Source organism: Misgurnus anguillicaudatus, chromosome 9, assembly GCF_027580225.2.
Source record: "Misgurnus anguillicaudatus chromosome 9, ASM2758022v2, whole genome shotgun sequence".
NCBI lineage: Eukaryota > Metazoa > Chordata > Actinopteri > Cypriniformes > Cobitidae > Misgurnus > Misgurnus anguillicaudatus.
The window spans coordinates 12189879-12215957 of record NC_073345.2 but is presented as its reverse complement, the minus strand read 5'-3'; the positions used below and the strand labels follow the sequence as shown (position 1 = coordinate 12215957).

General features: G+C 38.3%; 1 protein-coding gene across 1 annotated transcript; it reads left to right on the top strand.

The window, feature by feature from the left end:
* Nucleotides 1-82: 82 nt before the first annotated feature.
* rars1 (arginyl-tRNA synthetase 1) lies at nucleotides 83-26018 on the top strand. Its single transcript, XM_073871140.1, has 15 exons — nucleotides 83-241; nucleotides 1227-1381; nucleotides 2375-2561; nucleotides 4082-4190; nucleotides 4274-4374; nucleotides 4476-4597; nucleotides 5960-6080; nucleotides 6627-6756; nucleotides 10979-11083; nucleotides 11695-11873; nucleotides 12282-12391; nucleotides 14690-14795; nucleotides 15449-15621; nucleotides 20153-20404; nucleotides 25522-26018. The coding sequence occupies exons 1-15, from the start codon at nucleotides 197-199 to the stop codon at nucleotides 25625-25627; spliced, it is 2001 nt and encodes a 666-aa protein (XP_073727241.1). The 5' UTR covers nucleotides 83-196; the 3' UTR covers nucleotides 25628-26018.
* The last annotated feature ends 61 nt before the right edge of the window (nucleotides 26019-26079 follow it).

Sequence of the window (26079 nt, the reverse complement as noted above, 5' to 3'; positions counted from 1 at the left end):
CATTGTAACATTAAATTGTGTATTATGTAAAATTAAAAGTATTTTAAATATATTTTGAGAGGTTTTACGCATGGGTTTACGTTGACGCTATGAGCGGAAGTGACGTCGCGGAGCCGGCGAAAGTACTTTTCACGTTGTGGAAGTGAACGATATCAATCCTTCTCTGTTGCTGTTTGTATTTTTCTTTGGCGCAAAAATGGGCGATCCCGTTTCCGAGTACACATCTCGACTTCAACAACAGGTCAGTTTTGTGTTTAACCGCTACGAAAGTATAACGTTTAAAAGTTGAGTTCACGCGTGCATATGCTTCTCATGGTCTGACGTAAGAGTCTGTAAGCGACAGATTGACAGTGATTTTGATTTTATTTCAGAGCAAAACTGCCTTGTATTTGACAGTTGAGTTTGTGTCCTTTAAGTATGAGGAAGATGGGGCTGTGTCTTAATATCTAACGTCCTATTTAAACAGCATCCTGGGACATCATGAGCATTTTGGGACATGTTTCTGAATAAATTAAGTATCGTTAATCCCCCTGCCATTAGAGTTTATGTCCAAGATGATTTTAGACAGATTCTTTTACTTGTTTAAAAAGAAAGAAATCGCCATCACAGTCAAAGTGAAACTGAAATAGATGGCATACTAATAAAATGTCACAACTGATGACGTGGTTCAAGTCATATGAACCTTTCACTTTAGAGAACTTTCTTTGTCAACAACTAATAAACAGAGTTAAAGTTTAAAGTTTTCCATGTTTAAGTGCCAAAATTGGGTCCCCAGTGCTTCTATCAACCTAGAAAAAGTGCAACCTAGTAACTTAGTTTTGGTAAACCATTCTATGCAAGCATGTGAAAAAATATGTCAATGAAGTTTGGCTCCCCTTGTGAAGTCAGAAGGGGATAATGCCGCCCCTTTTTCTGCACTATCCAACCACAGCACTGCCATTTAGTCCAGAGATCGGCTCATTTGCATGTTAAAGGACACACCCAAAACTGAAAATTTTTGCTCACACCTACAAAGTGGCAATTTTAACACGCTATAATAAATGATCTATATGATATTTTGAGCTAAAACTTCACATATGTACTCTGGGGACACCAACGACTTACATCTTGTGAAAACAGTCTTGTGAAATTTCCCCTTTAATAAATAACTGTAGTGGATGTTAATGAGTAACTTATTTGTTTTTGACCTGTCGGAGTATTTGTTGTGGTTTCTACTTGCTATACAGGAAAAAGACATTCAATTACTTCAAGATGAAATTGAGAGACTGAAGGATTCGCAAGAGCTAAATTTCACATCTTCACAACTGGAGGAGTTAAGGGAGGAAAATTCCCGCCTGAAGTACCGCCTCAATATTCTCAAAAGAAGTTTGTACACAGCTTTGTAATGTTAGAATATAAAGTGAAATTTAAATTTACATTCATGCATTTGGCTGATGCTTTTATCAAAAGCGACATACAGTGCATTCGAACTATACATTTTATCAGTATGTGTTCCTCGGGTTCAAACCTACTAATGCAAATACTGTGATCTGTCAATTAAACGAGCGGTCTAAATTTTAAAACGCCTTGTACTGATAAATCTTAACATATAAGTTCCATTCTTTTGTCTCGAGATGCACACCTGTGTTGTTTTTGGTAAGGTTGTTTGTAAAAACTACTTAAATGTCCTAATACAGTACTGTGCAAAAGTCCTAGGCCACCACCACCAGACTTGTTGTTTTAGAAGTTTCAATGTCCATTCATATTTATTTTTGAATCTATTTTATTAGGATACAAACAGAAAATCCTGGAAATATGTACAAAAAAAAGGACTAAATGTCTTCTTTAGCCATCGTCGTTGTTTAGTGTGACCTCTCTGGTTTTTCAGCAGAATGAAGTAAAAAGACGAATTTCTTCAAAATTAGAAATTAGGATTTAATTTTATTTAGGTTAAGAGACCCTTAAGTTTCCTGCTATTGCTCAAGTGGAAGGGGAGTTTACCCTAAATACTTGACACATCAGTTTACATTTTTATACAGTTTTTAATACTATATACACATTTCCTGTATTTTCTGATGTTTGCTATTAAAGAGACTGAGAAAAAATTATATATGAACACTATATAACATTGCAAAAACAACAAATCTACTGTATAACTAAGGCCTGGTCTAGTCCTGGATTAATCTAAACCATGTCTGCGAAACCGCCCCAAAGTGTTGTATCATAAGTCTTTTGAAAGACGTTCGTCTGCCTGGGCTTATCCCCAGGCATTACTTCCTCCTAATAAGTTAGCTATTTGTTTCATTGCTTGAATATCTATTCAATTACTCACAGAGTATGTTTGAAAATAATATCATTATGTTTAAAAGATGTTTATTTCCACTGCCTGTTAGAGTTTCCAGGAAGATATTAGCCAAAATTGCAAGACTATGTTGAACATCAACCAGCGCTTGCAGCAGATCTTTGGGGAAGCCATCAGTGCCGCCTTCCCTGACCTGGAGAACCCTCCGCTGACGGTCACGCCTAACCAGCAGGCAAAGTTTGGGGATTACCAGTGTAACAGCGCCATGGCTATGGTTCAGGTCAGTGTCTTTCAATGAAACAGTTCCCCCCAAAATTTCTGTCATCATTTATAGACTGTTATGCTGTTCCAAACCCATACACCTTGTTCGGTCCGCCGCCATGTTGATTCCGGGGCGGTGCTGTTGGGGATGGACGTCCGGGGCGTGCGCTTTGTTTTGTGCTGGGATCTTGGTTATTCATCCATCAAAACACAGAAAATACATAGTTTTGCACATTTCCACAGGACAAAGATCCTCAGAAATCATGGATTGTTCAAATAAAAAGGGACATATGACCTAAATTTGAGATAAGAGCAGCGCAATATGTACATAACATTTGTTTAATTATTTACTTATTACAAATTTCTAATGTTGTGCACATGCTTGCTTTTTTTAGAACACTAATATAGTCCTATAACTTAGTACATATCTTCAATTCATATGGTTTACAAACAAACGCAAGGCATGAATACGTTAAAAACTTTTCTCCGGTATGTTTTTTTAGGCACATTGACCGGAATCAACTGAAGCAGGATTCATTTCTAAAAAAATAACATTTGTACACAACTTTGGAGGTTCATATGGGGTTTTACCTCTAACAATACTTGCACAACGAACTAACAAGTAAATAGCTGGATATTAAATCAATCAAACGTTATTAAGTCAATGTTCATGTCTTGAAAAAACGTAACAGAGAAAATACATGGGACATACTCTTAAAGCCCGATTTATAGTCGTGCGTAAGCTCTACGCCGTAGGTATCAGTAGCATGTTCGTAGCTCTGCAAAGCCTGATGTGCACCTCGCAAAATTTTTAACAGCGCGTCAGTTCTATGCAGACCGCAAGTGCTGTGATTGGTCCACCAGAACCCCTCCTGTCAGGTAAAAAAACTGCGTCATAGGTACTTTGTACTGTGTAAATTTGTAAAAAAAAATATTTTCTGTTTTGATGGCCGAATGACCAGCATCCTAATACAAAACAAGCGCACTCTCTGGACGTCCATCCCTCACAGTCTCATTTTGGAGTCAACATGGCGGCGGGCTGAATAAGGTTTATTCTTTCTTTCATGAAAAACAGAAGAAAATATGGAAAAATCGAATTTCTTGTTTGTGCATTTCAATTAATATCAGTCAAATTGCAGTAGGTTTGTTTCATATAGTCTCTTCATGTAGATTGTGTTAAATGACCTGGAGTTGTCAAGCTCCTAAAAGGACACTAAGCACCAAAAAAAGGTGGTCTTTATGACTAGTGAGCTCTATTCTAAATTTTATGGAGCTGTATGATAGCTTTGTGTTAGCAACAGATTGAAATTCAAATTGTTTATTTGATGAAGTGACAGAGATAATAGATTTATACAAGGTGCAGCAACACTTCTTTTACTATGAATGTGGAAAATGCAACGCCCAAAAAATGGGAAAATGGCGACGGAAGTTCCGCCTTCCAGTTGAAAGAACCAATTATTAATAAATAAAGGAGGTGCTAAATGGTTCTAGTTAGTTCAATGTTGTAAAATAAGAATAAAAAATTGTCATCTTTTAAAGATGCTGAAAGCTAAGGGTCAGAAGGCCAGTCCCAGAGAAATAGCAGAGAAGATTGTCCAGAACATTCCTCAAAATGAGTTAATCGAGGGAACAGAAATCTCAGGACCAGGTTTGTTCATAAAATGGTTTATGTATTTATTTTTCTTATGAAAAGATTGTTGATTAATGAACGGAGTGCACGTTGGATTGTAGGGTTCATTAACGTTCACCTGAAGAAGATGTATGTCTCAAAACTTCTCTCAAACCTACTCGTGAACGGAGTTCAGCCACCACCTCTGCCGAAGAAAAAGAAGGTAGATTTTAGTTTTTAAGTCAACACTGTGCTTTAAATATCAAAAGACAAAGCATCACATAATCATCTATACTTTTGTTTACTCTCATTGTTGTTTCTCAGGTCGTCGTGGACTTCTCCTCACCTAACATTGCCAAAGAGATGCATGTCGGTCATCTGCGGTCTACTATTATTGGAGACAGCATGTGTCGACTCTTTGAGTTCCTGGGTTATGAAGTGCTAAGGTTGGTGTGTGGGAGCTGTAGAGATCAGCAGTTGGGTTTCAGCTGTAAAAAGCCATTTAATGCTTAAAGCTTTTAAAACCTAGCATTAATGATTACAATAGGTGTTGTTTTGACAAATTCCTGGTCAAGTATAACACTTTCAACAACCCTTAAAGGGCACATATGATGCGCATTTTAATAAGATGTTATGTAAATCTCAGAATGTGTCCAAAATTCTCCATTTTGGGTGTGTACATAAACAATCTGTTTTTGTATCTGTACCTTTATATGCAAATGAGCTACTGCTCCTTACTCCCCTACTGTGGGTTCACACCGCCACCGTTGAGAGCGTGGGGTGTGAACGTACAGTTACCAAAAGAGACAGTAAGCACTTTGTTAAAATAGATCTGATTCCTGTAAATACAGTCTGAGACATTAGTATCTCACTATCGAGATATTTTTGGACAGTTGGACTCACTGAGGGTAAAAACTATGGTAATTCAGGACTTTCAGTCAGTGGCCGTGGGCGGGGCTTTATCAGTGTGACATCACATTGATATGAAAAATTAAATCGGCATCTAATAAGACTGTTTTGATTTAATGGCGATTCAAAAAGGACTGGGTGGATTTTTTTCATTGTAGGGTGGTTGTGTTCCCGCACTACCAACACGCATATATGTCCAAACACCTTGTAAAAGTGGATTTTGCATAATAGGTGCCCTTTAATGCTGCGTTCACACCAGCCACGGTGGTGGGTCAAGGGCGAGTGGTTTAATGTTAAGTCAATGTAAAGACGCGCATTCGTGTGTCTAGTTTGCGCGAGGTGAAAAATTTGAACTTTGCCAAAAAATGTGGCGCTTTAACCAATCAGGAGCTTGCTCTAGTAGTGACGTGATTACAGGAAGCGAGTGGAGTTGCAGAAGCCCCTCCCATGACGCTAATTTCCACGTGAATGTCTCGATGACTAGAATTTCACGCGAGAATGAAGTGAGTACACTCAAACTGTTCAAGCGTCCAACTGCGAGCGGTAGACGCGAATTTGACGCCTCAACGCGTCTGGTGTGAACCCAGCTTAAGTGAAATCAGAGAAGTTGCTATTACCATTCGTTACTAATATTAGTTATGCATATTAAAACTAATGCTGTAATAAAGTAATAATTACTAATAAGTGCCTAACTTAAGTTAGTAACTATTTTTCTAGTGCTATGAAATAAAATGCAATAGTGGTATATTCTGATAAGAAAATGCAAAAAATAAGAAGTTAGCATCCAGATAGATTTGAACATCCAAAGTGTTTATTCGGATTCCTAGTTCATTCATCCCCTTATAAAAATGTTAGGCTTAATGGTGCTTAGTTTGTATTTTTTGTCTTTTATCTGTCAGGTTGAACCATGTTGGAGATTGGGGGACACAGTTTGGGATGCTCATTGCTCACTTGCAAGACAAATTCCCAAATTATCTTACTGTTTCCCCACCTATCAGTGATCTTCAGGCCTTTTACAAAGTGAGTATCTGTAGAATGATGGGATTTAGTATGAATTTATTGCGCATGTCAGTTTTGTGTGAACTGGCTTTTTAACACGGCACAGGTGATAGTGTGAAGATTATCTTGCAAGAACAAAAAACTGCAAGAACAAGCATTTTCATTGCAGCCCTGTCTAAAAACTTTGCAAACAATTTATTTGTTGTAATGCATTTCATGATTTTCTATTGCTTGTAAAGCAATTTCGCTTATGCAACTTTTGCTTTCGTTTGCCAAGCTGCTGTTTCACGATGAAATAAATGCAGTTTGAAAACTTTAACCATTATTAGTTATGTAGTGTCCTCTATTGTGACATCAACATGGTATGCCGCTAGCATGAATTCAAATTTGATGCAGTTTGGATTTTTTAATCTCTATAAAAAAGATTTAAATATATCTATATATTCTGTTCTGATGTTTCAATTAGCAGTTTAATGCACAAAAACTTTCCCAGAGATATCAGGCCCTTTTAGTTGTATAGGTCCAAAGACTTTCATTTTCTGCTTGATTTTCTCTCATCTCCAACAGGAGTCTAAGAAGAGGTTCGATGAGGATGAAGAGTTCAAGAAGAGAGCGTACCAGTGCGTGGTCAAACTCCAGAGCAAAGAACCAGACTTCATCAAAGGCTGGAAACTTATCTGTGACGTTTCTCGAAAAGGTATGTATGGCATACCAAAAATGTCATTGTTACTACGTCAGCTGTCTCTCAGAGAACAAAACCTTGTTTATGTTTGACACATTTACTCTAGTGCGATATCCCACAGATGGTGCACATGCCCCGCAGGCGTTTACAGACATTGAAAAGTAACCAGCAAGTAGTGTTGATAAAAATCAGCAAAAGTCAGCAGTGTGAGGTAGCTCGCTTGTAATGGTGGTCGCTTGGTTGAAGTTTATATATTTATATACAAAAAAAATTTACATTTAACTTTATATTTTTCTTAGCAAAGTATTATATTCATTCTTTTTTTTTAACAGCATTTATTCATGCAGGCAGTGGACAAAACAACAGAAATATCTGATAGATAACATCTAGGCGTTGTCTCTGAGCTATTTTCGAACTGCAGTCCAAAGATTTAGGCTGCATCCGAAATAGCCCCCTATACCCTTGTTCCCTATTTCCTACATTTGTTTTCTAATATTGTCCACTTGAATAAGTGAATGAATTCGGACAATAACCGTGGTTTCACACCTTTATTAATTAATAATATAATAATAATTATATAAGTAATTAGGGCCTCAGTGCTCGGGCCCTAATTACTTTATTTTACATGTATTTATGAGCAAAACCTCTTTAAGACGCTTTTTGATGGTCAGTGTAATTTCTATAACTGTGATTTGTTTAATCCACATTGTTTTCATGCTGTTCTGGTCTGTGTAAAGACAGATATAGACACAATACACAATTGTAGACATAAAAAGCCCTTGGCACATTATTAAATCTGTTTCTCTGAAGTTTTTCGATAAAATAAAAAAAATCACTCAGTGATTGACAGCATGAAGCAGTTGATCTTGTTTCCCTTCAACAGTTTAAGCATAAGATTTAGATTTATGAATGTATCTATTTCTCTCAAGATTATTAAAGGAACATGCCCAGATTTTGGGAATTTAGCTTATTCACCGTATCACCCAGAGTTAGAAAAGTCCACACATACCTTTCTCATCTCTGTGCGTGCTGTAACTCTATCTGACGCAGCCCCCGCTAGCTTAGCTTAGCACAAAGACTGGAAGTGAATGGCTCCAGCTAGCAAACTGCTCCCAATAATTGACAAAATCACGCGAACATTTTCCGTTTTATGTGTTGTGGTTTGTATAGTCACAACGTGTACAAATAACAAGGTGACATGAGACACAGCAATCTTTTAACAGTATACATACAGAGAACTATATTCTCAGAAGGTCGAAGCACTGCTACTTTGGTGGAGTGATTTGCTCGCAGCACCCGTGAAGCCCCCTGGTGAGGAGTAGAGAGTTCGATCAGAGTTGTGCAAATCACTCCGCCCAAGTAACAGTGCTTCACCTTCTGAGAATATAGTTCCCAGTATGTATACTGTTAAAAGATGGCTGTGTCTCATATCACCTTGTTATTTGTACACTGTGTGACTATACAAACCACAACACATAAATAGGAAAATGTTTGCGTTATTTTGTCACTTATTGGGAGCAGTTTGCAAGCTGCGTCAGACAGAGTTACAGCACGCACGGAGATGACAAAGGTATGTATGGTCTTATCTAACTCTTGGGGATACGGTGAATAAGCTAAATTCCCAAAATTTGGGCGTGTTCCTTTAACTTCTAGATAGATGAGGACTCATTTACTGCTGGGCAGAGAGTGATTGACAGCGCAGTCTTCTGGCTACAGTGTGTTTTTAAATATGTCATTGCTTTCTGTTAAATTGCTCAAAGTCACGATTGTTTGAAACACACTTGGCATCGCATTCGTGATTTTATGGTAAAATAAAACTTTTTTTGCGGCAATCCACGACCATTTAAACCGTAAACAATGCATTGTCACTTTAATTGAGCATGAGCAGCGCATCGCAGCAAAAATAGAGCCGATGTCGGCGTAAGCGTTGAAAGCAGTGTGTGCACCTTTTTCATGGTTCCCACCTTGAAAGTTTGTTTTTTTTCATGGTAAAACCTTGAAAGTTTGTGAATCTGGGCGGAAAATTCAAGGCCCTGAGAAGTTTTTGCAAATAAACATGCATACATACAGGTCATTGAAAGTGCTTCAATCTATTTTATGCAAGAAGTTTTCGGGGGAAAAAAGTCAATATTATTCTCTGTGTAGTGTAGGATAATATCATAAAAAAAGCTTTTTTTTTGCATAGTTGTGTTTGACACATGAAAACGTCTCGGGTTACATATGTAGCTGTTGTTCCCTGAGAAGGGAACGAGATGCTGCGTCTTCCTTGCCATACTTCCTGCGTCCCTGTAACGCCGTCTTTGGCAATATTTCAGATAGCGATATATTTCTTGGCTCCCGTGTCACCCTGTCTTTGTCATTAAGCCTCACCATTGGTTGAATTTGATACACATTCAGACACTCTTACCCCTGGAGGCGTCCCCAAAGTGTCACCGCAGTGACGCAGCGCGAGTTCTTTCGTAAGAGAACTGTAACAATGTACTTTGAAAGGTAACACGATGTAACCTTGTTCTCACTTGAACTGTGTCCACACATTTAGTCCTTGAATTTGAGGGTATTGGACCTGGAAAGTCCTTGAAAGGTCCTTGAATTTGAAGTTAACTAAGGTGTGGGAACCATGCGTTTTGTGTTGAGACCCGGGTGTTCATTTGGCACACGTCTCTCAGTGACGGGTAGCGGCTAGCTGTTGATTGTACATCGGTTGTACAGTCATTATTGTGGAACATTATGGAATTAAATAAGTGCACTCAATAATGTCTACTACAAATGGCTATCCATTCAAATAGTGCACTATTTAAGGGTATATGGAGCTATTTCAGACACAGCCTTAGTTTTTTTTTATACATTTAAAATGATTTTTAAAAGTAAATCATCAAACTCTAGCATATTGTATACTATGTATACTCTACTAAGAAAATATACTATTTATTCCTATGAATACAACTCTGTTTCTTCATAATTTTAATATGTGGTACGTTAACTTTACATCATCCTACATAATGTAATGATTCAATGTAGTAAATCACAAAAATTATTTAAGCTTTCACAGGCAGGGTCACATATACAGTACTGTGCAAAAGTCTTAGGCCACCATGCTACCATTAGATTAGTTGTTTTTGCAACTGTATAGTGATAATATATAATTATTTCTCAGTATCTTTATTAGAATACAACCAGAAAATACAGGAAATGTGTATTTAGTATTAAAAACAGTATAAAAGTATAAGCTGAAGTGTCAAGTTTTTAAGGTAAACCCCACCTTTCACTTGAGCAATAGCAGGAAACTGCAGAATCTCTTAAACCTAAATAAAATTAAATTCTAATTTTAAAGAAATTAGTCGTTTTACTTCATTCTACTCAAAAACGCTCAAGATGTGTTTCGTGCCAAGAGAGGTCACACTAAACACTGACTGATGCCTAAAGAAAACATATAGTTCTGAAAATTTTTTGTTTTTAATTTTGTGTACATATTTCCTATATTTTCTATTTGTATCTTAAAAAGAGGGAAAAATAAATATGGATGGATATTAAAACTTTACTAAAACAACAAAGCTGTTCAGAAAATAAACAATAAATTGACCTGTAAAGCTACTTTTGAAGTATCACTTCAATGTTTTTATCTGGCACTTTACTGTAATGTCTGTAGGGGTCATTATAGCATCATTCCAGCAGTAAACTACCGTACCGCAACAATAGGCAAACATTTACAGCTGTGAGACGTAGATAAACCAAACTCGCTGTCCCATGCCAAACGCAAGCAAATAAGCTGACACATTTCACGTTCATTTACTGTAATCATCTATGCATTTCAGGGCCATTAAACTCCAGTCCTGTTGGATTAAAGTTGAAAATAACTCTGCAGGACAGTAGTCTTCCAGGACCAGAGTTAAATAGGGGCAAGGTAATCTTTCGGTTACAATTAGTTTTAGCATTTCAGCTCTTAAGGGCAAGGACGGCCCTCGGCGTGTCCCGCTGACGCGTCAGTTTACCGTGACACCCCGTGTGCGCTCCAGTTGTTCCAGCATCTACTTTTCAGCCCTTCATCAGAATCTTCTTTGTCCACCGTGGCTCGTCTAATGAAGGTCAATTAGCGTGTTTATTTTTTCTTTTCTGCTGATGTCGTCCAATCAGAGTCTGCTAAATCAGGAATGCGCCTGTTTGGTTTGATTTCCCTGCGGTGCGGCTCTTGTAATTAAAGTGTTTTGTCCCTTCCTCTTTGTCCACCTTGCTGACGCAGAGTTTCAGAGGGTCTACGACTGCCTGGATATCCGCATAGAGGAGCGAGGAGAGTCTTATTACCAGGACATGATGACAGCTGTGGTGAAAGAGTTTGAGGAGAAAGGTGTGTTGAGGAAAACTCTTTGACTTTCGCTTTTATTGCACTTTCTTATACTTAAACCTTGATATGTGTCATTTTTTTAGTAGTAGGTCTTCCCGCATCAACCTAAAACTTTAATTTTGTTAAATATTAAATTGATTAATTAATGGCAATCTATTGCGATGTGCACATTTTACAATATTACTATAATTTTAGTATAACTTGTATTTTTGGCTCTCTGCATCTATTGCACAGTAAAGCATGATTTTTTTCAGTGTTATTATATATACAAGTATAAATACAACTTTTAAGATCCAATGAAAATGCAGTTTGTCTTTCTGTTTATTATTATTGAAAAGGGAAGTCTAGGTTGGTACGTCATAGGTAAAATGTAAATTATGTTGACATATGGATTAAATAGAAATTTAGCAGCTCATAGGTTTGTAAATTCCTTATGTTACTTATATAGTCATTATGAAAATCTCTGAACACCTGAACATTCTTTATAAAGCGTTGTACGTATCTTAATGCATGTGTCCAGCAGGGGGCAGTGTTGTTTCAGTATCAATTTTAGCCTTTACCATTCTACTGTTCACGTCTTTACCTACCATCCCGATCCTTCTCTTTCTCTTCAGGCCTGGTGGAGGTGGATGAGGGCAGGAAGATAGTGTTTGCTCCAGGCCAGTCTATTCCCCTGACGATTGTCAAATCAGATGGAGGGTACACTTACGATACGTCCGATCTGGCTGCCATTCGACATCGTCTGTTCGATGAGAAAGCTGACATTATCATCTATGTGACTGACAGCGGCCAGGTATGTGAGCGCAGGTCTTGTAAGGTCACGCGTGTTCGCGCTGCTGGGCGAGACATCAGACGTAGCCCAGAAATCAAATGTTTGAATTTGTACAACAGACTCACGTCTTCAAATATTAATGCAGTCTAGGTCAGGAACACGCTATGCCCGTGGCTTTATAAACAGCTTTTTTATTCTGTTGTGTTTAGGGGGAAGATTCATATTTATCCAGCTAAAATTTGCTCATGTTCGAATTAGAGTAATTAGTTGCAAGAAATATATAGGAGCTATTATGTTATATTAACATTAAACGTATTTTATATCTTTTTTATGCATTTATCTATATATAATTGTGTGAATATATAGCATATGTATGTATGCATTATTAATGATTTATTGATTGTAAATATTTATGTCCTGCTTTGGCAGTCAACACACTTCCAGGTGTTCTTTGCTGCCGCTCAGATGATCGGCTGGTATGACCCTAAAGTCACACGGGTAGAGCATGCAGGCTTCGGCGTGGTGCTTGGAGAGGACAAGTTAGTACATTGATCTGATATATATAAATATATATATGAAGTGTTTGGTTCCAAAACACCATAAACGTCATTTAAAGAAAAAAAAAAACGAGTTACCGCCAAAATCAGTATTGTATCAGGTAAGTATTAAAAAGTAAATTCTTTTTTTTACGCAAAATCCAATATCCGCCGTGTTATTCTGTCATCTTTTCTCCCTTTTTTCCAAAACACTATAAACGCCAGTGCAATAAATCCACTCAACCAATCACAGCGCACCATTCAACGCATTGTAAGCAACAATGTTGGCGGGTTTAATACACAGGGAATCCTAGTTTTCCTCATCTACTTTGTACTTCGTGATCAACAAACAAACAAAAACAAAATAATACTTTGATGGCATTGATAAACCTGTGGTGGTTTTCTGTGACAGGAAAGAAACGTAAGCCATCAAAATCGAACAATTTACACAAGAGGCACTCGGGAGATGGAAAAATGCCGGTTGTTGTTTGTTCTCAAACGACAGCATTAAGCTTTTGTCATGCTAACACATTGACCCCAGGGGATCTTATGAAAAAATTTACATTATTTTAATGAAAGCCAACAAAAATCGAGCAGGACCAAACATTTTACAGCTGATCGCTGTCAAAAAAGTTCAGCGACGACGTCCCAATGATGACAGCTGCAATGACAGTGTTCTTAATATGACAGTGTTTTGATTAATGCCATCAATGTTTATTTTTTAATCAGTGTATAGTCAACTAAATGAATATGCAATGGCAAAGATGAATGCACATTAATATATTGATTCAATAGATTTATAGCATTTTCAAAAAAACAAAAAACTTTGGACTTATTGCATTTTGCGGAAAAAATCATTTGTTTTTATAATAAATCTTTGAAAATCAAATTATGGATTTGAATTTTTTAAGTTTTTATAACCTGAAGATACTATGTGAAAGTTTGTAACAGAAAATAGTGGTTTTCATCTTGTCACTTACTTGGTTAGAAAATAAGTTTTTACCCAAATTAAGGCATTACAAAATTAGGCATGTAAGGGTATCAAAAATTCAAGGTACGATAGAATTTCGGTATGATGCCCGCGGTACGGTGATTATTGGAACATTTACAGGAAGGAAAAAACAAATGAAGACTTGGAAAAACTGCCGTAAGTGTTTATTAAACAAGACTGAACATTACAATGTACAAAGTGTAGTGTTTATAATTTTCATAAAAAGGACAAAAATAATTAGACCATGTAATTAAATAAAAAAATAAAGTTTTAGTTTAGTTTGTTAACTTTAAACAAGTCCCAATCAGTCAGGTTTTAAGAATTGAGTCACTTCCTCAATTTACCATTTTTTATTATTATTATTATTATTAATGCTAATGCTTGGTACTCCTTTGAAAGCAACAGTTGTGATTGTAGAATCAAGAAAAGATGATGGGTTTTAAAGATGGGTCAATTCCTGAAAACAAAAACAACCCAGTAAAAATGAAAATAGCAGCTTACTTATTGTAGCTGGACCTAGAGCTGAGGTCAGCTCACTCAATACAGGGCCGCGTTTCCCGGTCGGAGGTCTGCAGCCTCCATAGGTCGCATTTGTAGGCTGCATACGTCATGAAGACCGTCTTATTTCAGAATATTAAAATTTTTCAAGTTGACTATTATTCTTATATAATCGTATATTGTTGTAACACGCTTATGACTTGCGAATGTAATACCCAGTTAACTTAAATACACCGGACGTGTAATGACGGATGCAGCCTGCATATGCGACCTAAGGAGGCTGCCTTCTAATTGAGAAACGGCATACACACTCTTCTCATTCACGGATTTACTCACACTCGTTTTTTTGTATGTCCATCACATTTTGTCCTTTCTCGTTTCTTGCCACAGCGAATGCGAAATTTTTCCACACATCAGATTTTAAATTCACGTTTTTTTTTTGCTTCCACCATTGTCGCTCTACTTGTAGAGAGGCATTGAGTGGCACGCATGGGATTATGGGAAGTGTAGTTCCCGTGTCCCTCCACTCACTCCACTTGGCCGGAAAAAAACTACAGGTGCTGCCCGGAAGACCTAACGTTTTACCAAACCATGTGACAACGGTGGTACCGGGAAATTTGATACCGCAATACCCACGAAGTGTATAATACGGTTACATCCCTAGTCAAAATGGATTTATTGCGTTTTGGAACCAAACTCTTCATATATTGTTTTTCATATTACTTTATGTCATTTATACACATATAAACAAAATCTATTGTAGTAATAGCCTTGTTTGCAGCCTAACTGTTATCTTTTCATTTCCATCCCAGGAAAAAATTTAAGACTCGTTCTGGAGACACGGTTCGCTTGATGGATCTTCTGGAGGAGGGTCTGAAAAGGTCCATGGACAAACTGAAGGAGAAAGAGAGAGATAAAGTGAGCATCTCAAAATTGAGGAGACCAGAAACTCCCCTTAGTGTACCTTCAAAGACCTTCAGCTCAGCTCAGTAAAGATGAAACTCTTATCCTAGATCGCTTTGTGCTTAGAAGTCATCATAATGAGCTTTGCTTTATACTTGCAAGATTTATGTCTCACAAACAGCGAGTTTTGACGGTAAAGACCTTGTTTTTGACTTAAGTAGGCGAAGGAAATGTGTTTTGACATTCAGGACTTGTTTATACCTCGTATTAAGATGTGCTTTGGTCGATTGGATTACAAGTGGACGAGAGAGACCTGTCCCGTTCACCCTTGGTGTTTTAATCAGTCTCTTTTGTCTGCTTTCGACCGCTTCTGTGCTGATTACTTTGAGGGGATGATCGGTGGGCGAGTCGTTGAAACACATTATGGGTTTAATTTGACACACACTAATACTGTAGTACCGCTGCTTGTATAGTTAGTAAACATGCTGCCCAACGGTTTTTTTTTTACATGTGCTGTATATGTTCTCCTGGTTTACTCTTTACTACATTCAGTCAATTTTGCAGTAGTCAGTGGTTGAAGGTTGGTGTGGAAACCAACAAGCTGTAAGATCAAACTCTCCAATGTGTGAGGGCCTTTTTGACACTGTGTATATGCGCGTATGTTGCAGGTGCTGACCCCGGAAGAGCTGGTGAAGGCTCAGCGAGCCGTGGCGTTTGGTTGCATCAAGTATGCAGACCTTTCGCACAACCGCATCAACGATTATATCTTTTCTTTTGACAAGATGTTGGATGACAGGGGCAACACTGCGGCCTACCTTCTCTACGCCTTCACACGCATCAGGTGAGCCCTCAGGAGAATTGATACCTTCACCTATTTCAGTTAAGTTTTGTTAGATGTTGTCTTGACCCACATTAAATGAGCCCTGCAAGGGTCGATATCTTCACCTGCTTCAGATGAACCCTCAGGGGATTGATTTCTTTACCTTCATCTCATGCGCTCTGCTGTTGAGTGATATTTTCACCACTGACAGGTAAAGCCTGTGGGATTGATATCTTCACATGTTATAGGTGAGCTCTGCTAGGTTAGAGAGTAATATCTTCACCTGTTTCAAATTCATGTTTAATAATCTCACCAGTTTCAGATGAAACTCACAGAGGTTTGATATCTTTACCCGTTATGGTGAAACCCTCCAAAGTTTGATCTCTTCTCCTGTTTTATGTGAGGCATGCTGAGGTTTGATCTCTTCACCCGTTTCAGGAGTGGTCCGCTGAGGTTTCATCTCTTTACCTGTTTCAGGTGAAACCCATTGAGGTTTGATATATCCACCCGTTTTAGGTGAACCCTCCTGAGGTTTAATATTTCCACCGGTTTCAGGTGAAACCCGTTAAGGTTTGATATCTCCACCCATTTCGGGTGAGGTCTGCTGAGGTTTGATACTCCACCTGTTTCAGGTGAAACCTGTTGAGGTTTGATATCTCCACCCATTTCGGGTGAGGCCTGGTGAGGTTTGATATATCCACCCGTTTCGGGTGAGGTGTGCTGAGGTTTGATACTCCACCTGTTTCAGGTGAAACCTGTTGAGGATTGATATCTCCACCAATTTCGGGTGAGGCCTGTTGAGGTTTGATATCTCCACCCATTTCGGATGAGGCCTGGTGAGGTTTGATATCTCCACACGTTTCGGGTGAGGTCTGCTGAGGTTTGATATCTCCATTCGTTTCAAGTAAAACCTGCTGAGGTTTAATATATCCACCTGTTCCAGGTAAAACCCAGTGAATTTGATATCTCCACCAATTTTAGGTGAAGCTTGTTGAGGTTTGATATCTCCACCTGTTTTAGGTGAAACCCAGTGAGGTTTGATATTTCTACCTGTTTTAGGTAAAACTCATTGAGGTTTGATATCTCCACCCATTTCGAGTGAGGTCTGCTGAGGTTTGATATCTCCACCCGTTTCGGGTGAGGTCTGCTGAGGTTTGATTTTCCACCCGTTTCAAGTAAAACCTACTGAGGTTTAATATATCCACCTGTCCCAGGTGAAACCCAGTGGATTTGATATCTCCACCCATTTTAGGTGAAGCCTGCTGAGGTTTGATATCTCCACCTGTTTTAGGTGAAACCCAGTGAGGTTTGATATTTCCACCTGTTTTAGGTGAAGCCTTCTGAGGTTTGATATCTCCACCTGTTTTAGGTTAAACTCATTGAGGTTTGATATCTCCACACGTTTCAAGTGAAACCTTCTGAGGTTTGATATCTCCACCCATTTCAAGTGAGGCCTGCTGAGGTTTGATATCTCCACCCATTTCAAGTAAAGCCTGCTGAGGTTTGATATCTACACCTGTTTTAGGTGAAGCCTGCTGAGGTTTGATCTCTCAACTTGTTTCAGGTGAAACCTGTTGAGATTTGATATCTCCACCCCTTTTGGGTAAGGCCTGCTGAGGTTTGATATCTCCACCCGTTTCACGTGAGGCATGCTGAGGTTTAAAATCTCCACCTGTTTCGGGTGAGGCCTGCTGAGGTTTGATATCTCCACCTGTTTCAGGGAAACCCGTTGAGTTTTGATATCTCCACCCAGTTCAGGTGAGGCCTGCTGAGGTTTGATATCTCCACCTGTTTCAGGTCAAACCAATTGAGGTTTGACATCTCCACCGTTTTGGGTAAGGCCTGCTGAGGTTTGATATCTCCACCTGTTTCAGGGAAACCCGTTGAGTTTTGATATCTCCACCCATTTCAGGTGAGGCCTGCTGCGGTTTGATATTTTTCCTGTTTGAGGTGAAACCCGCTGAGGTTTGATATCTCCACCCAGTTCAGGTGAGGCCTGCTGAGGTTTAATATCTATGCCTGTTTCAGGTGAAACCCATTGAGGTTTGATATATCCACCTGTTTTAGGTGACACCTGCTGAGGTTTGATATATATGCCTGTTTCAGGTAAGGTCCATTGAGGTTTGATATCTTTTCCTGTTTCAGGTGAAACCCGCTGAGGTTTGATATCTTCACCTATTTCAGGTAAGGCCTGCTGAGGTTTGATATTTTCACCCGGGTCAGGTGAAGCCTGCTGGGGGTTTGATATGGGGTTTCCACTTCTAGGAAATGATGTTTCTGAGTGGATGCTGCGCTGGAAATGGAAGCACAATTGATTTCCACATGGGTGGGGAAACAGCTCAACAGCACTGCTGAATGGCCCCCATCCAGTTGATCGCTCTTACGAGCTGTTGATCTTTTGTTCTTTTGGCAGTCTGTGTGTGTGTGCTGCTGTGTGGATTTTGTACGCGTGCACAGGGGCTTTAAGTGTTTGCGTGCACATGAATGAATGCGTGCATCTGCCGTGCAGACAACACGTGCGTTTCTGAGTGAAATGTACTTGTGTATCCATTTTTGAGACATCTACCTCAATCCTAGCCAGAGTGGATGCTCACCACACCTTATCATTTGTCAGTGTTTGCTCTCTTACCTCAGAAGGACTGTTGACCTCATGTCAAGCGCTCAGGGTATCGACGTCTCTCCAGCTTTCATGGCTCTCATGCAATTGGAGAGCCTGTTACTGTCTATAATGGGCTGTAGAAAACAATTGGTAACAGAATATCATATTTAGAGGAAAGTAAAAGTGAAGCCAGTGAGATGAGCGGTTGCCAAAAAAGTTAATTGGCCATGGCAACAGTTGCTGGGGATTTCGGCTTTTAATTTCTCAGAATGCTTCCAATCCAACGTGATCCTCAAGTTTTCTGGCAAGGAGAACACATTTACATGTTGTTCTTATTTGACTGTTTCGACAGCTCGTATTAATGCAACTTTGCTGTTTTTCTTTGTGCGCTTTGAATTTTTGTTTCACTTTATTATCGAGTTTCAATCTAGTTTACTGAATCATTATTTTAAAGGAACAATTGACTCATGTAGTGAATGATAACTTTCCTCTGTGGAACACTAAACTTTTTCAAGATGATGTTTTCCATTCAGTTAAAGTTGGAAGTGACCGATGCTGTCAAGCACAATAAACATAAAAGTCTTACATATTGTCGCTGCCCGATGAAACTCACGTATGTCCAAAACGGTTACTTTTCAGGAAGTGAAAAAACACCGTATTTCAAAAGCAGTTGAATGTAGCGTTGTCATACTTGGTACGGCATCTTTACATGTAACCATATTCTTGCCAGTATAATGATATTATCCACATTTGACCAAAATTGAGTTTAAATGGACATACGTGCATATTTTACAGTAACAGTGGTCGATACGCGTTCTTCCGATCATTAATTAGAATGGCCAAATCGCGTTTCATATTGACAGATGAATACGCTCAGTTTATTAAATACGCTTAGTTTATTTAATATTAATTATACATTTATTAAATGTCTCTTGCAAACTATGAAGGGACAATGAATCAATACACTGACATGGTAATGCTAGACAGATACTTTGTTTGCACAGTCCTACCGTAATTTTGTCACTCCTAGACGTCCGTCTGGCATCAGGGGGAATGTTTACCTCGATGATGGAAAGTCATAGTCTCACCAGACTATGTTTATTCGGCTATCCAGTGCTGAGCTTCAATGAAACTTCACAAGACCGGCGAGATGCTTCCACAGGGTGGGAGATACGCGTTCATGATTGACAGCTTAGACACCAAATGGATATACGTGAAAATCTGATGACATAATTTCCCAACTTTTTATTGGCCATTTAGATATGTGGAGCATGCTGTATACGGAAATGAACCTGGACGTTCAATCCGTCAAAAAATCAACAAAATGGACATACGTGGTTTTCATCGGACAGCGACGATATGCTTGTTGTGCTACATAAATTCTTCCATAGGCTGTTAAATGCTTTATTCTGATTGGTTGAGAATTGTTTAACATGTATGCATTATTTTTTGATAAACACACACCTAACCTGCCAAAAGTCAGGATGTCATAACCTGACAATAACCACCAGAGCAATGTTTTCGCAATATATGTGGTAACCGTTTTATGAGCAGAATAATTGACTCCGGTCCATTGAATTATTTGAAAATAATAAATAACTTGTGGCTTATTACCACTTTTTTCGAATACTTAAATGGCCGTCGTCAGTTATTCCTTACATATAAAATGTTATAATGTAACATATTATTAAATTCATCAATCATAGATTATAATAATAAATACATCAAAAACTAGTATTTGATTATGGCATATGGGATAATTACATTCGTGTGGATAAGTTATATTTAGAAGAAATTGTTGTAAAAAATTTACAATCACAATTTTTTTGTAAAAAATTCCAAATGTGTGTGTATGCATGCTTAGTGAATGAGACCCCATTGTTTTTGGTGCCTCTTCTTACTAAACCTGACATCCTATATATATCATAACACATCTTCTCTGTTCACCTCCAGGTCTATAGCTAGACTGGCTAACATCCAGGAGGCCGCCCTGCGTAAAGCGGCCGAGACCACAGAGGTCTTGCTTGATCACGAGAAGGAGTGGAAACTGGGTAAATGCATCCTGCGCTTTCCCGAAATCCTGCAGAAGATAACAGATGACCTGCTGCTTCACACGCTGTGCGACTACCTTTACGAGCTGGCCACCACCTTCACAGAGTTCTACGATTGCTGCTACTGCGTGGAGAAAGACAGACAGACGGGGGAGTTCTCCTCTTTAGTTCACTGGAGTTTATATACTCCAAATACTGCTCAAGGATCAATCACAGCGACGGGTGAAAATAAATGTCCCTGTCTGAGAAATTTCACCCTAATTCTAAGAATAAAGGGCCAGTGTCCAAAACCTTTAATGGTGCTGAGGTTTTAGTGGTTGAACTCTGAATACATTTTTCTGTAGCTTAATTGTAGAGCATTGTGTAGCAACAAATGGTCTTGAACATAACAAACACATAGTGATAAAAAGTATAGATTGAATGCACTGTAAGGATGCTATCTTGCCTTGTTTAGTTCGGTTGAATTCCGTTGGAATTTCCCGCACGTTGATTCTGACCAATCGAGAAGCAGTTAAAGGAATATTCCATTTTCTTAAAAGAAAAATCCAGATAATTTACTCACCACCATGTCATCCGGGAGGTTGGTGTCTTTCTTTGTTCGGTCGAGAGGAAGTTGTGTTTTTTGGGGGAAACATTGCAGGATTTTTCTCGTTTTGGTGGACTTTGGTGGACACCAACAGTTGGCACTTAACTCGACACGTAACAGTTTTTTTCAACGGAGTTTCAAATGACTATAAACAATCCCAAACGAGGCATAAGTGTCTTATCTAGCAAAACGATTTTTATTTCTGACAAGAAAAATAAAAAGTGTCCACTTTTAAAGCACAACTTCTCGTCATGTAGATCCGATCGTGATGCGCAAGCGTGACCCGACGCAATACGTCATGACGTCAAGAGGTCACAGAAGACGAACGCGAAACTCCGCCCCAGTGTTTACAAGTGTGGAAAAAGAGGAACGTTCCGACGTTGTTGTATGTCAACTGATACTAATTAATGTCTTTGTGTCGGTTTATTGTTTACAATGGTCTGCAAATGTGCGTTTTATATATGTAACACGTGACCTTTCTACGTCACTACGCGTTTACGTTAGGTCGCGCTGGACCGGATCTAGACGGGAAGTTGTGGTTTGGAAGTGCATATTTTTTATTTTTCTGGTCGGGAATGACAATCGTTTTGCTAGATGGGACCCTTGTGCATAGTTTGGGATCGTTTAGAGTCCTTTGAAACTCCGTTGAAAAAAACTACGTAGTTACGTGTTGAGTTAAGTGTTAATTGTTGGTGTCTATTAAAGTCCATTAAAATGAGAAAAATCCTGCAATGTTTTCCTCAAAAAACATAATTTCTTCTCGACTGAACAAAGAAAGACATCGGCATTTTGGATGACATGGTGGTGAGTGGATTATCTGGATTTTTCTTTTAGGGAAATGGAATATTCCTTTAAGGAAATACGTTCAAAGACATGTGGCCAATGTGTGATGTGGATCTTATCACATGACTGATTTTTGGTTCATTTTAACTTGTGCGGACCAGAGCGATCAGTTTGGTATGAAAAGGAACCAAAACTGCTAAAAAAGCTACAATGAATTTTTTTTTTTGCTTTTGGTCCGGACCAACTGAACCGAACTACAGAAACACCCAAGTCACTTGAATATGTGGTTTTTGCCTCATATCAGATGTAATGGAAACAAAACGGTCCAAAAATGTATTAAGTTTAAAACTCATAGTCGTTTAATGCCAGTAACTTTTACTGTAATGAAAAGAGTTTTAATAAAAGAGTTATAATTTGGATGCATGTCAGCATTGTTTTTGTATGTTTATTAGCCAAACAATGGCTCATTTGAACAGGGAGAGCTAATCTAGGACAAAATTGGATATAAAATCCCTTAGCTGTTTTTTTCTCATTTGATTCCCTTTATTAAGAACTAGTTACTCAGGCACTGATGAAACTTCTGTCTCTTGAATTATGCAGCGCCTTTAGTCTTTTAATGTAAACTAATGAAATTGCTTTTTATTGAAGAGATTGAAAATGCTCCACTTATGTGACTTTTGGGTGTTTTTTTCATGTGAAATACACAGCGATTGCAAAATATTGTGTGCTCATGGATTCGAATACCTTCCATAAGGCTCTATTTACACGAGAACACTCGAGGGTGAAAGCGTAAAAATATTTTATCGGATGTGCATTTTGTTTACACCGTGATGCCGTTTTTGGGGCTTAAAAACGCAAAAGAGTGAAACCACCCTCCAGAGTGGAAATCCTAAAAACGCTCTACAGTCGCATTCCCGTCTAAAGGGTAAAATCCCAAAGTCTGCTAACGGTGGGTCTCGTCGCGTACGCTCTTACGTCACAGGCATACGCTAGTTCAGAAAAATAACATACATCGGACCTTCAAGTTGCCATAGCAGCTTTGATAGATAAGAGTCTTTCCAGCAGTTGTACGAAATATTCACAGCTAGTACTACTGATCAGAGAAGGGGCATTAATTACCTCTATCAAATTGTTGATGCGCCAATTCGTCGGAGGCAAACCAGACGGCTTTGGTTGTATGCAGGCGCATGAACTTGGTGTTGTTGCGTGTCAGTGCTTCACATTGCCACCTAGCCGCCTGGAGTGTATACTACATCGAATATCACACACGTTTGCGTCACCATATGCACGCAGATTTCCCCCCCAAAATGCTCGTATAAACGTGGAATATAAAAGTGTCGATGCGTTTATCACTTTTTGTTTTCTCTTCAGATCGTTTCTGTGTAAACGTAGCCCAAGTCTTTTATTGTTTGACCAAACATGTAGTCCCACCCCACTAGGGTTGGTACTTTTTAGAACGGAAATTTGTGAATGAAATGATGGAAATCATGTCCAGCTATTGTGTTAACGAATCGATGTCAAATCACTAACCAGTTTGGCTATGTTTTACAATTTATAATTTGCTTCCGAAGTTAAGCAGTCTGTGCAGATTGAGCGCTCATAATCAACCTGTAGTATTTTCTCAATCTAGGTTACACGCCCACTTCATGTTGCTGGTGCATTGTCACAAAAATGTAACGTTTGTACACGTATTTAAAGGAACACACCGATTTTTTGGGACTTTAGCTTATTCACCATATCTCCCAGAGTTAAATAAGTCCATACATACCCTTTTCATCTCCATGCATCCTGTAACTCTGTGCTAAGCAAGGCTAGCGGTGGGTGCGTAAAACAAAGACTGGAAGTAAATGGCTCCAACTAGCATACTGCTCCCAATAAGTGACAAAATAATGCCAGAATTTTCCTACTTATAAGTTGTGATTTGTATAGTCACAGCATGTACAAATAACAATTTCATATGAGACACAGCCAACTTTTATCCGTATACAAACCAGAGCCCGACCGATTTATCGTTTTGCCGATTTTATTGGCCGATATGAGCCTGTCGCAGATATATCTGTATCGGCGTATAAGCCGCAGATATGCAGCCGATATAAACATTTCTTAAAGAACAAATTAATGCTTTTGAAAGATGTAAGTACTTGTTTGTCCAGCAGAGCGCGCTCTCTTGGTTGCTAATGGTGACCCAGGTCACTCACTGTAGTGACACCAGCCAACCCCCCTTCACTTCAATCTCTCAGTCTCTCAGTTCAGGTGGCGGCAGTCACGCCGTGTCTTCACAACATTTTTACACCTGGTATTAAGACGCGCTTTGGTCGATTGTATTACAAGTGGACAAGAGAGACACAATCCGTCTCTTTTGTCTACTTGCGAGTTGTTAACGCAAGCGGGAGAAATGACGCGAGGCAGCGAAAGGACGCGTTTAAACTGGTGCCCAGTCTGTGGGAGTAGCTGCTTGTGTTGTTACTGAACATGCTCATTTCAAAGCAATTGATTAAATAAGCTCGCGCAACTTTACACCCTCGCTAAATAAAAGAGGCGGAGAGCAGACGCTTAGTTTTATAAGTTTAAAGTCCCGACAGAACACTGTGGGTTCGCGTCATAAACACGTTGTGCACTACATTAAACATAAGCCTATATCAGTATGTTGTCAGAAAGTCAAGCATTGTCGTCTTAACGATAAGTTGCTTATTAATTTGTGAAGTAGATACTATAAAGTTAATAAACAATGACTTTATAAGTTTCCATTTTCAAAAAAAGCCCAATATAACATTATTCTCGTCAAAATTGACAATGATTCAAATTATATGTATTTTATTCTGTTTGTGTTTTAAAGTTATTTATAATAAGTCAAGTTTACTGTTTTGTGCACTTATATCAGAATCATTTTGAATAGTTAAGTTTATTGTTAACTTGTTAAACACACCTCATATCTTTGTCACGTCATTTTAAGTTTTTGAGCACCACATTTGTGAGTGATCATTGCATTGCATTGTATTTATTTATATACAGTATATTCTGTTAATGTATATAGTGTATTATATGTACACTAGCCTACTGTAGTATAATATACTGTAGTATATGTGTACTGTACTATAATATACACATAAAGAATACAGTAGCGGCCGATATATCGTTATCTGTCTTTTTTACTCCATAATATCTGTATCGGCCCCAAAAAATGCATATCGGTCGGGCTCTAGTACAAACTGGGAACTATATTCTCAGAAGGCGAAGCACTGCTACTTGGGCAGGTGCATTATTTTTAAATAATTCAACAAGTTGAATTAGACCCAAGTTATTTCAACTCCTCACTAGTCAAAAAAAGTTGAAATTAAATGTAAATTCAAGTTAATTAAACTTAAAAATGTAAGTGCAACAAGGAATTTTTCACAGTATATGCGGCCATATTTGGAACACCTCTGGGCAGTTTTTTTAGTCTTGCTAAAGTCCTATGTATTTGAATAGGAAAAAACAGTTATCTTTACAATCAACATACATAAATAACATATTTTTGACCAACAATTAAACCTGACATAAACTTTTGTTGCTTAAGCTCAAACTCCCTCCCAAACAAAATCGTCAGTCTTTATTGATTCATAATTGAACATTTGACTTTTTTTGCCTTTTTCTTAAAAAAAAAAAGGTTTAAAAACCCCTGCCCTATTGTAATAGCAGTAATTGATCTGGTTATATTCAATATCTTTGTTATGCATGCTAAATGCTAAACCTGTATAAGAGAAAGTATTATGCCATGACATAATTTTTGTAAATGAAAAATGTATCATCTGTAATTGTTGACTTTATAAAGACACATGTGATGAAATATTAATTTGATTTACGTGAGACAGTTTTTTTTAGAAGGGTAACTTTGACCCCTCTGTATGTTTCTTCGCAGGGGAAGTGGTGAAAGTCAACATATGGCGGATGCTCCTCTGTGAAGCCACAGCAGCTGTGATGGCCAAGGGTTTTGACATTTTGGGTCTCAATCCAGTAGAGAGGATGTAAACTTGTCAGCGCTTCCCCCCCAAACATAAGTCCCTTTTCCAAACATCAATGTCCTATGGATTTTTATGGTATACCAAATAAAACTCATGCGACTACATATAAAGATTTTGGCTTTGTGTTCATTTTTCACCTCGCATAAATGTCAGATGATCCATCTGGACCTTGAAGAATCACCGGAAGGTTAAAACTACTGTACCAATTTTCAGCCTTTCCCATTAGACTTTTTCTTTCTATAATAAGCCTGAATATAGACGATAAGCATTCGCTCTGTTATCTTACCTTAAGCTTTAACAGAATTAAACTTATTTGACTTTTGATTGTTTTTTTTTTTTCAAATATGCATCAAATATTGTTCTTCATTAAATTGTAAAGCAATAAATCAATTCCCTAATATGTTTTTTTATTCACAAGGGTATTTTCAAATCTGGTTCTCATTTAGCTAGAGGCATTCA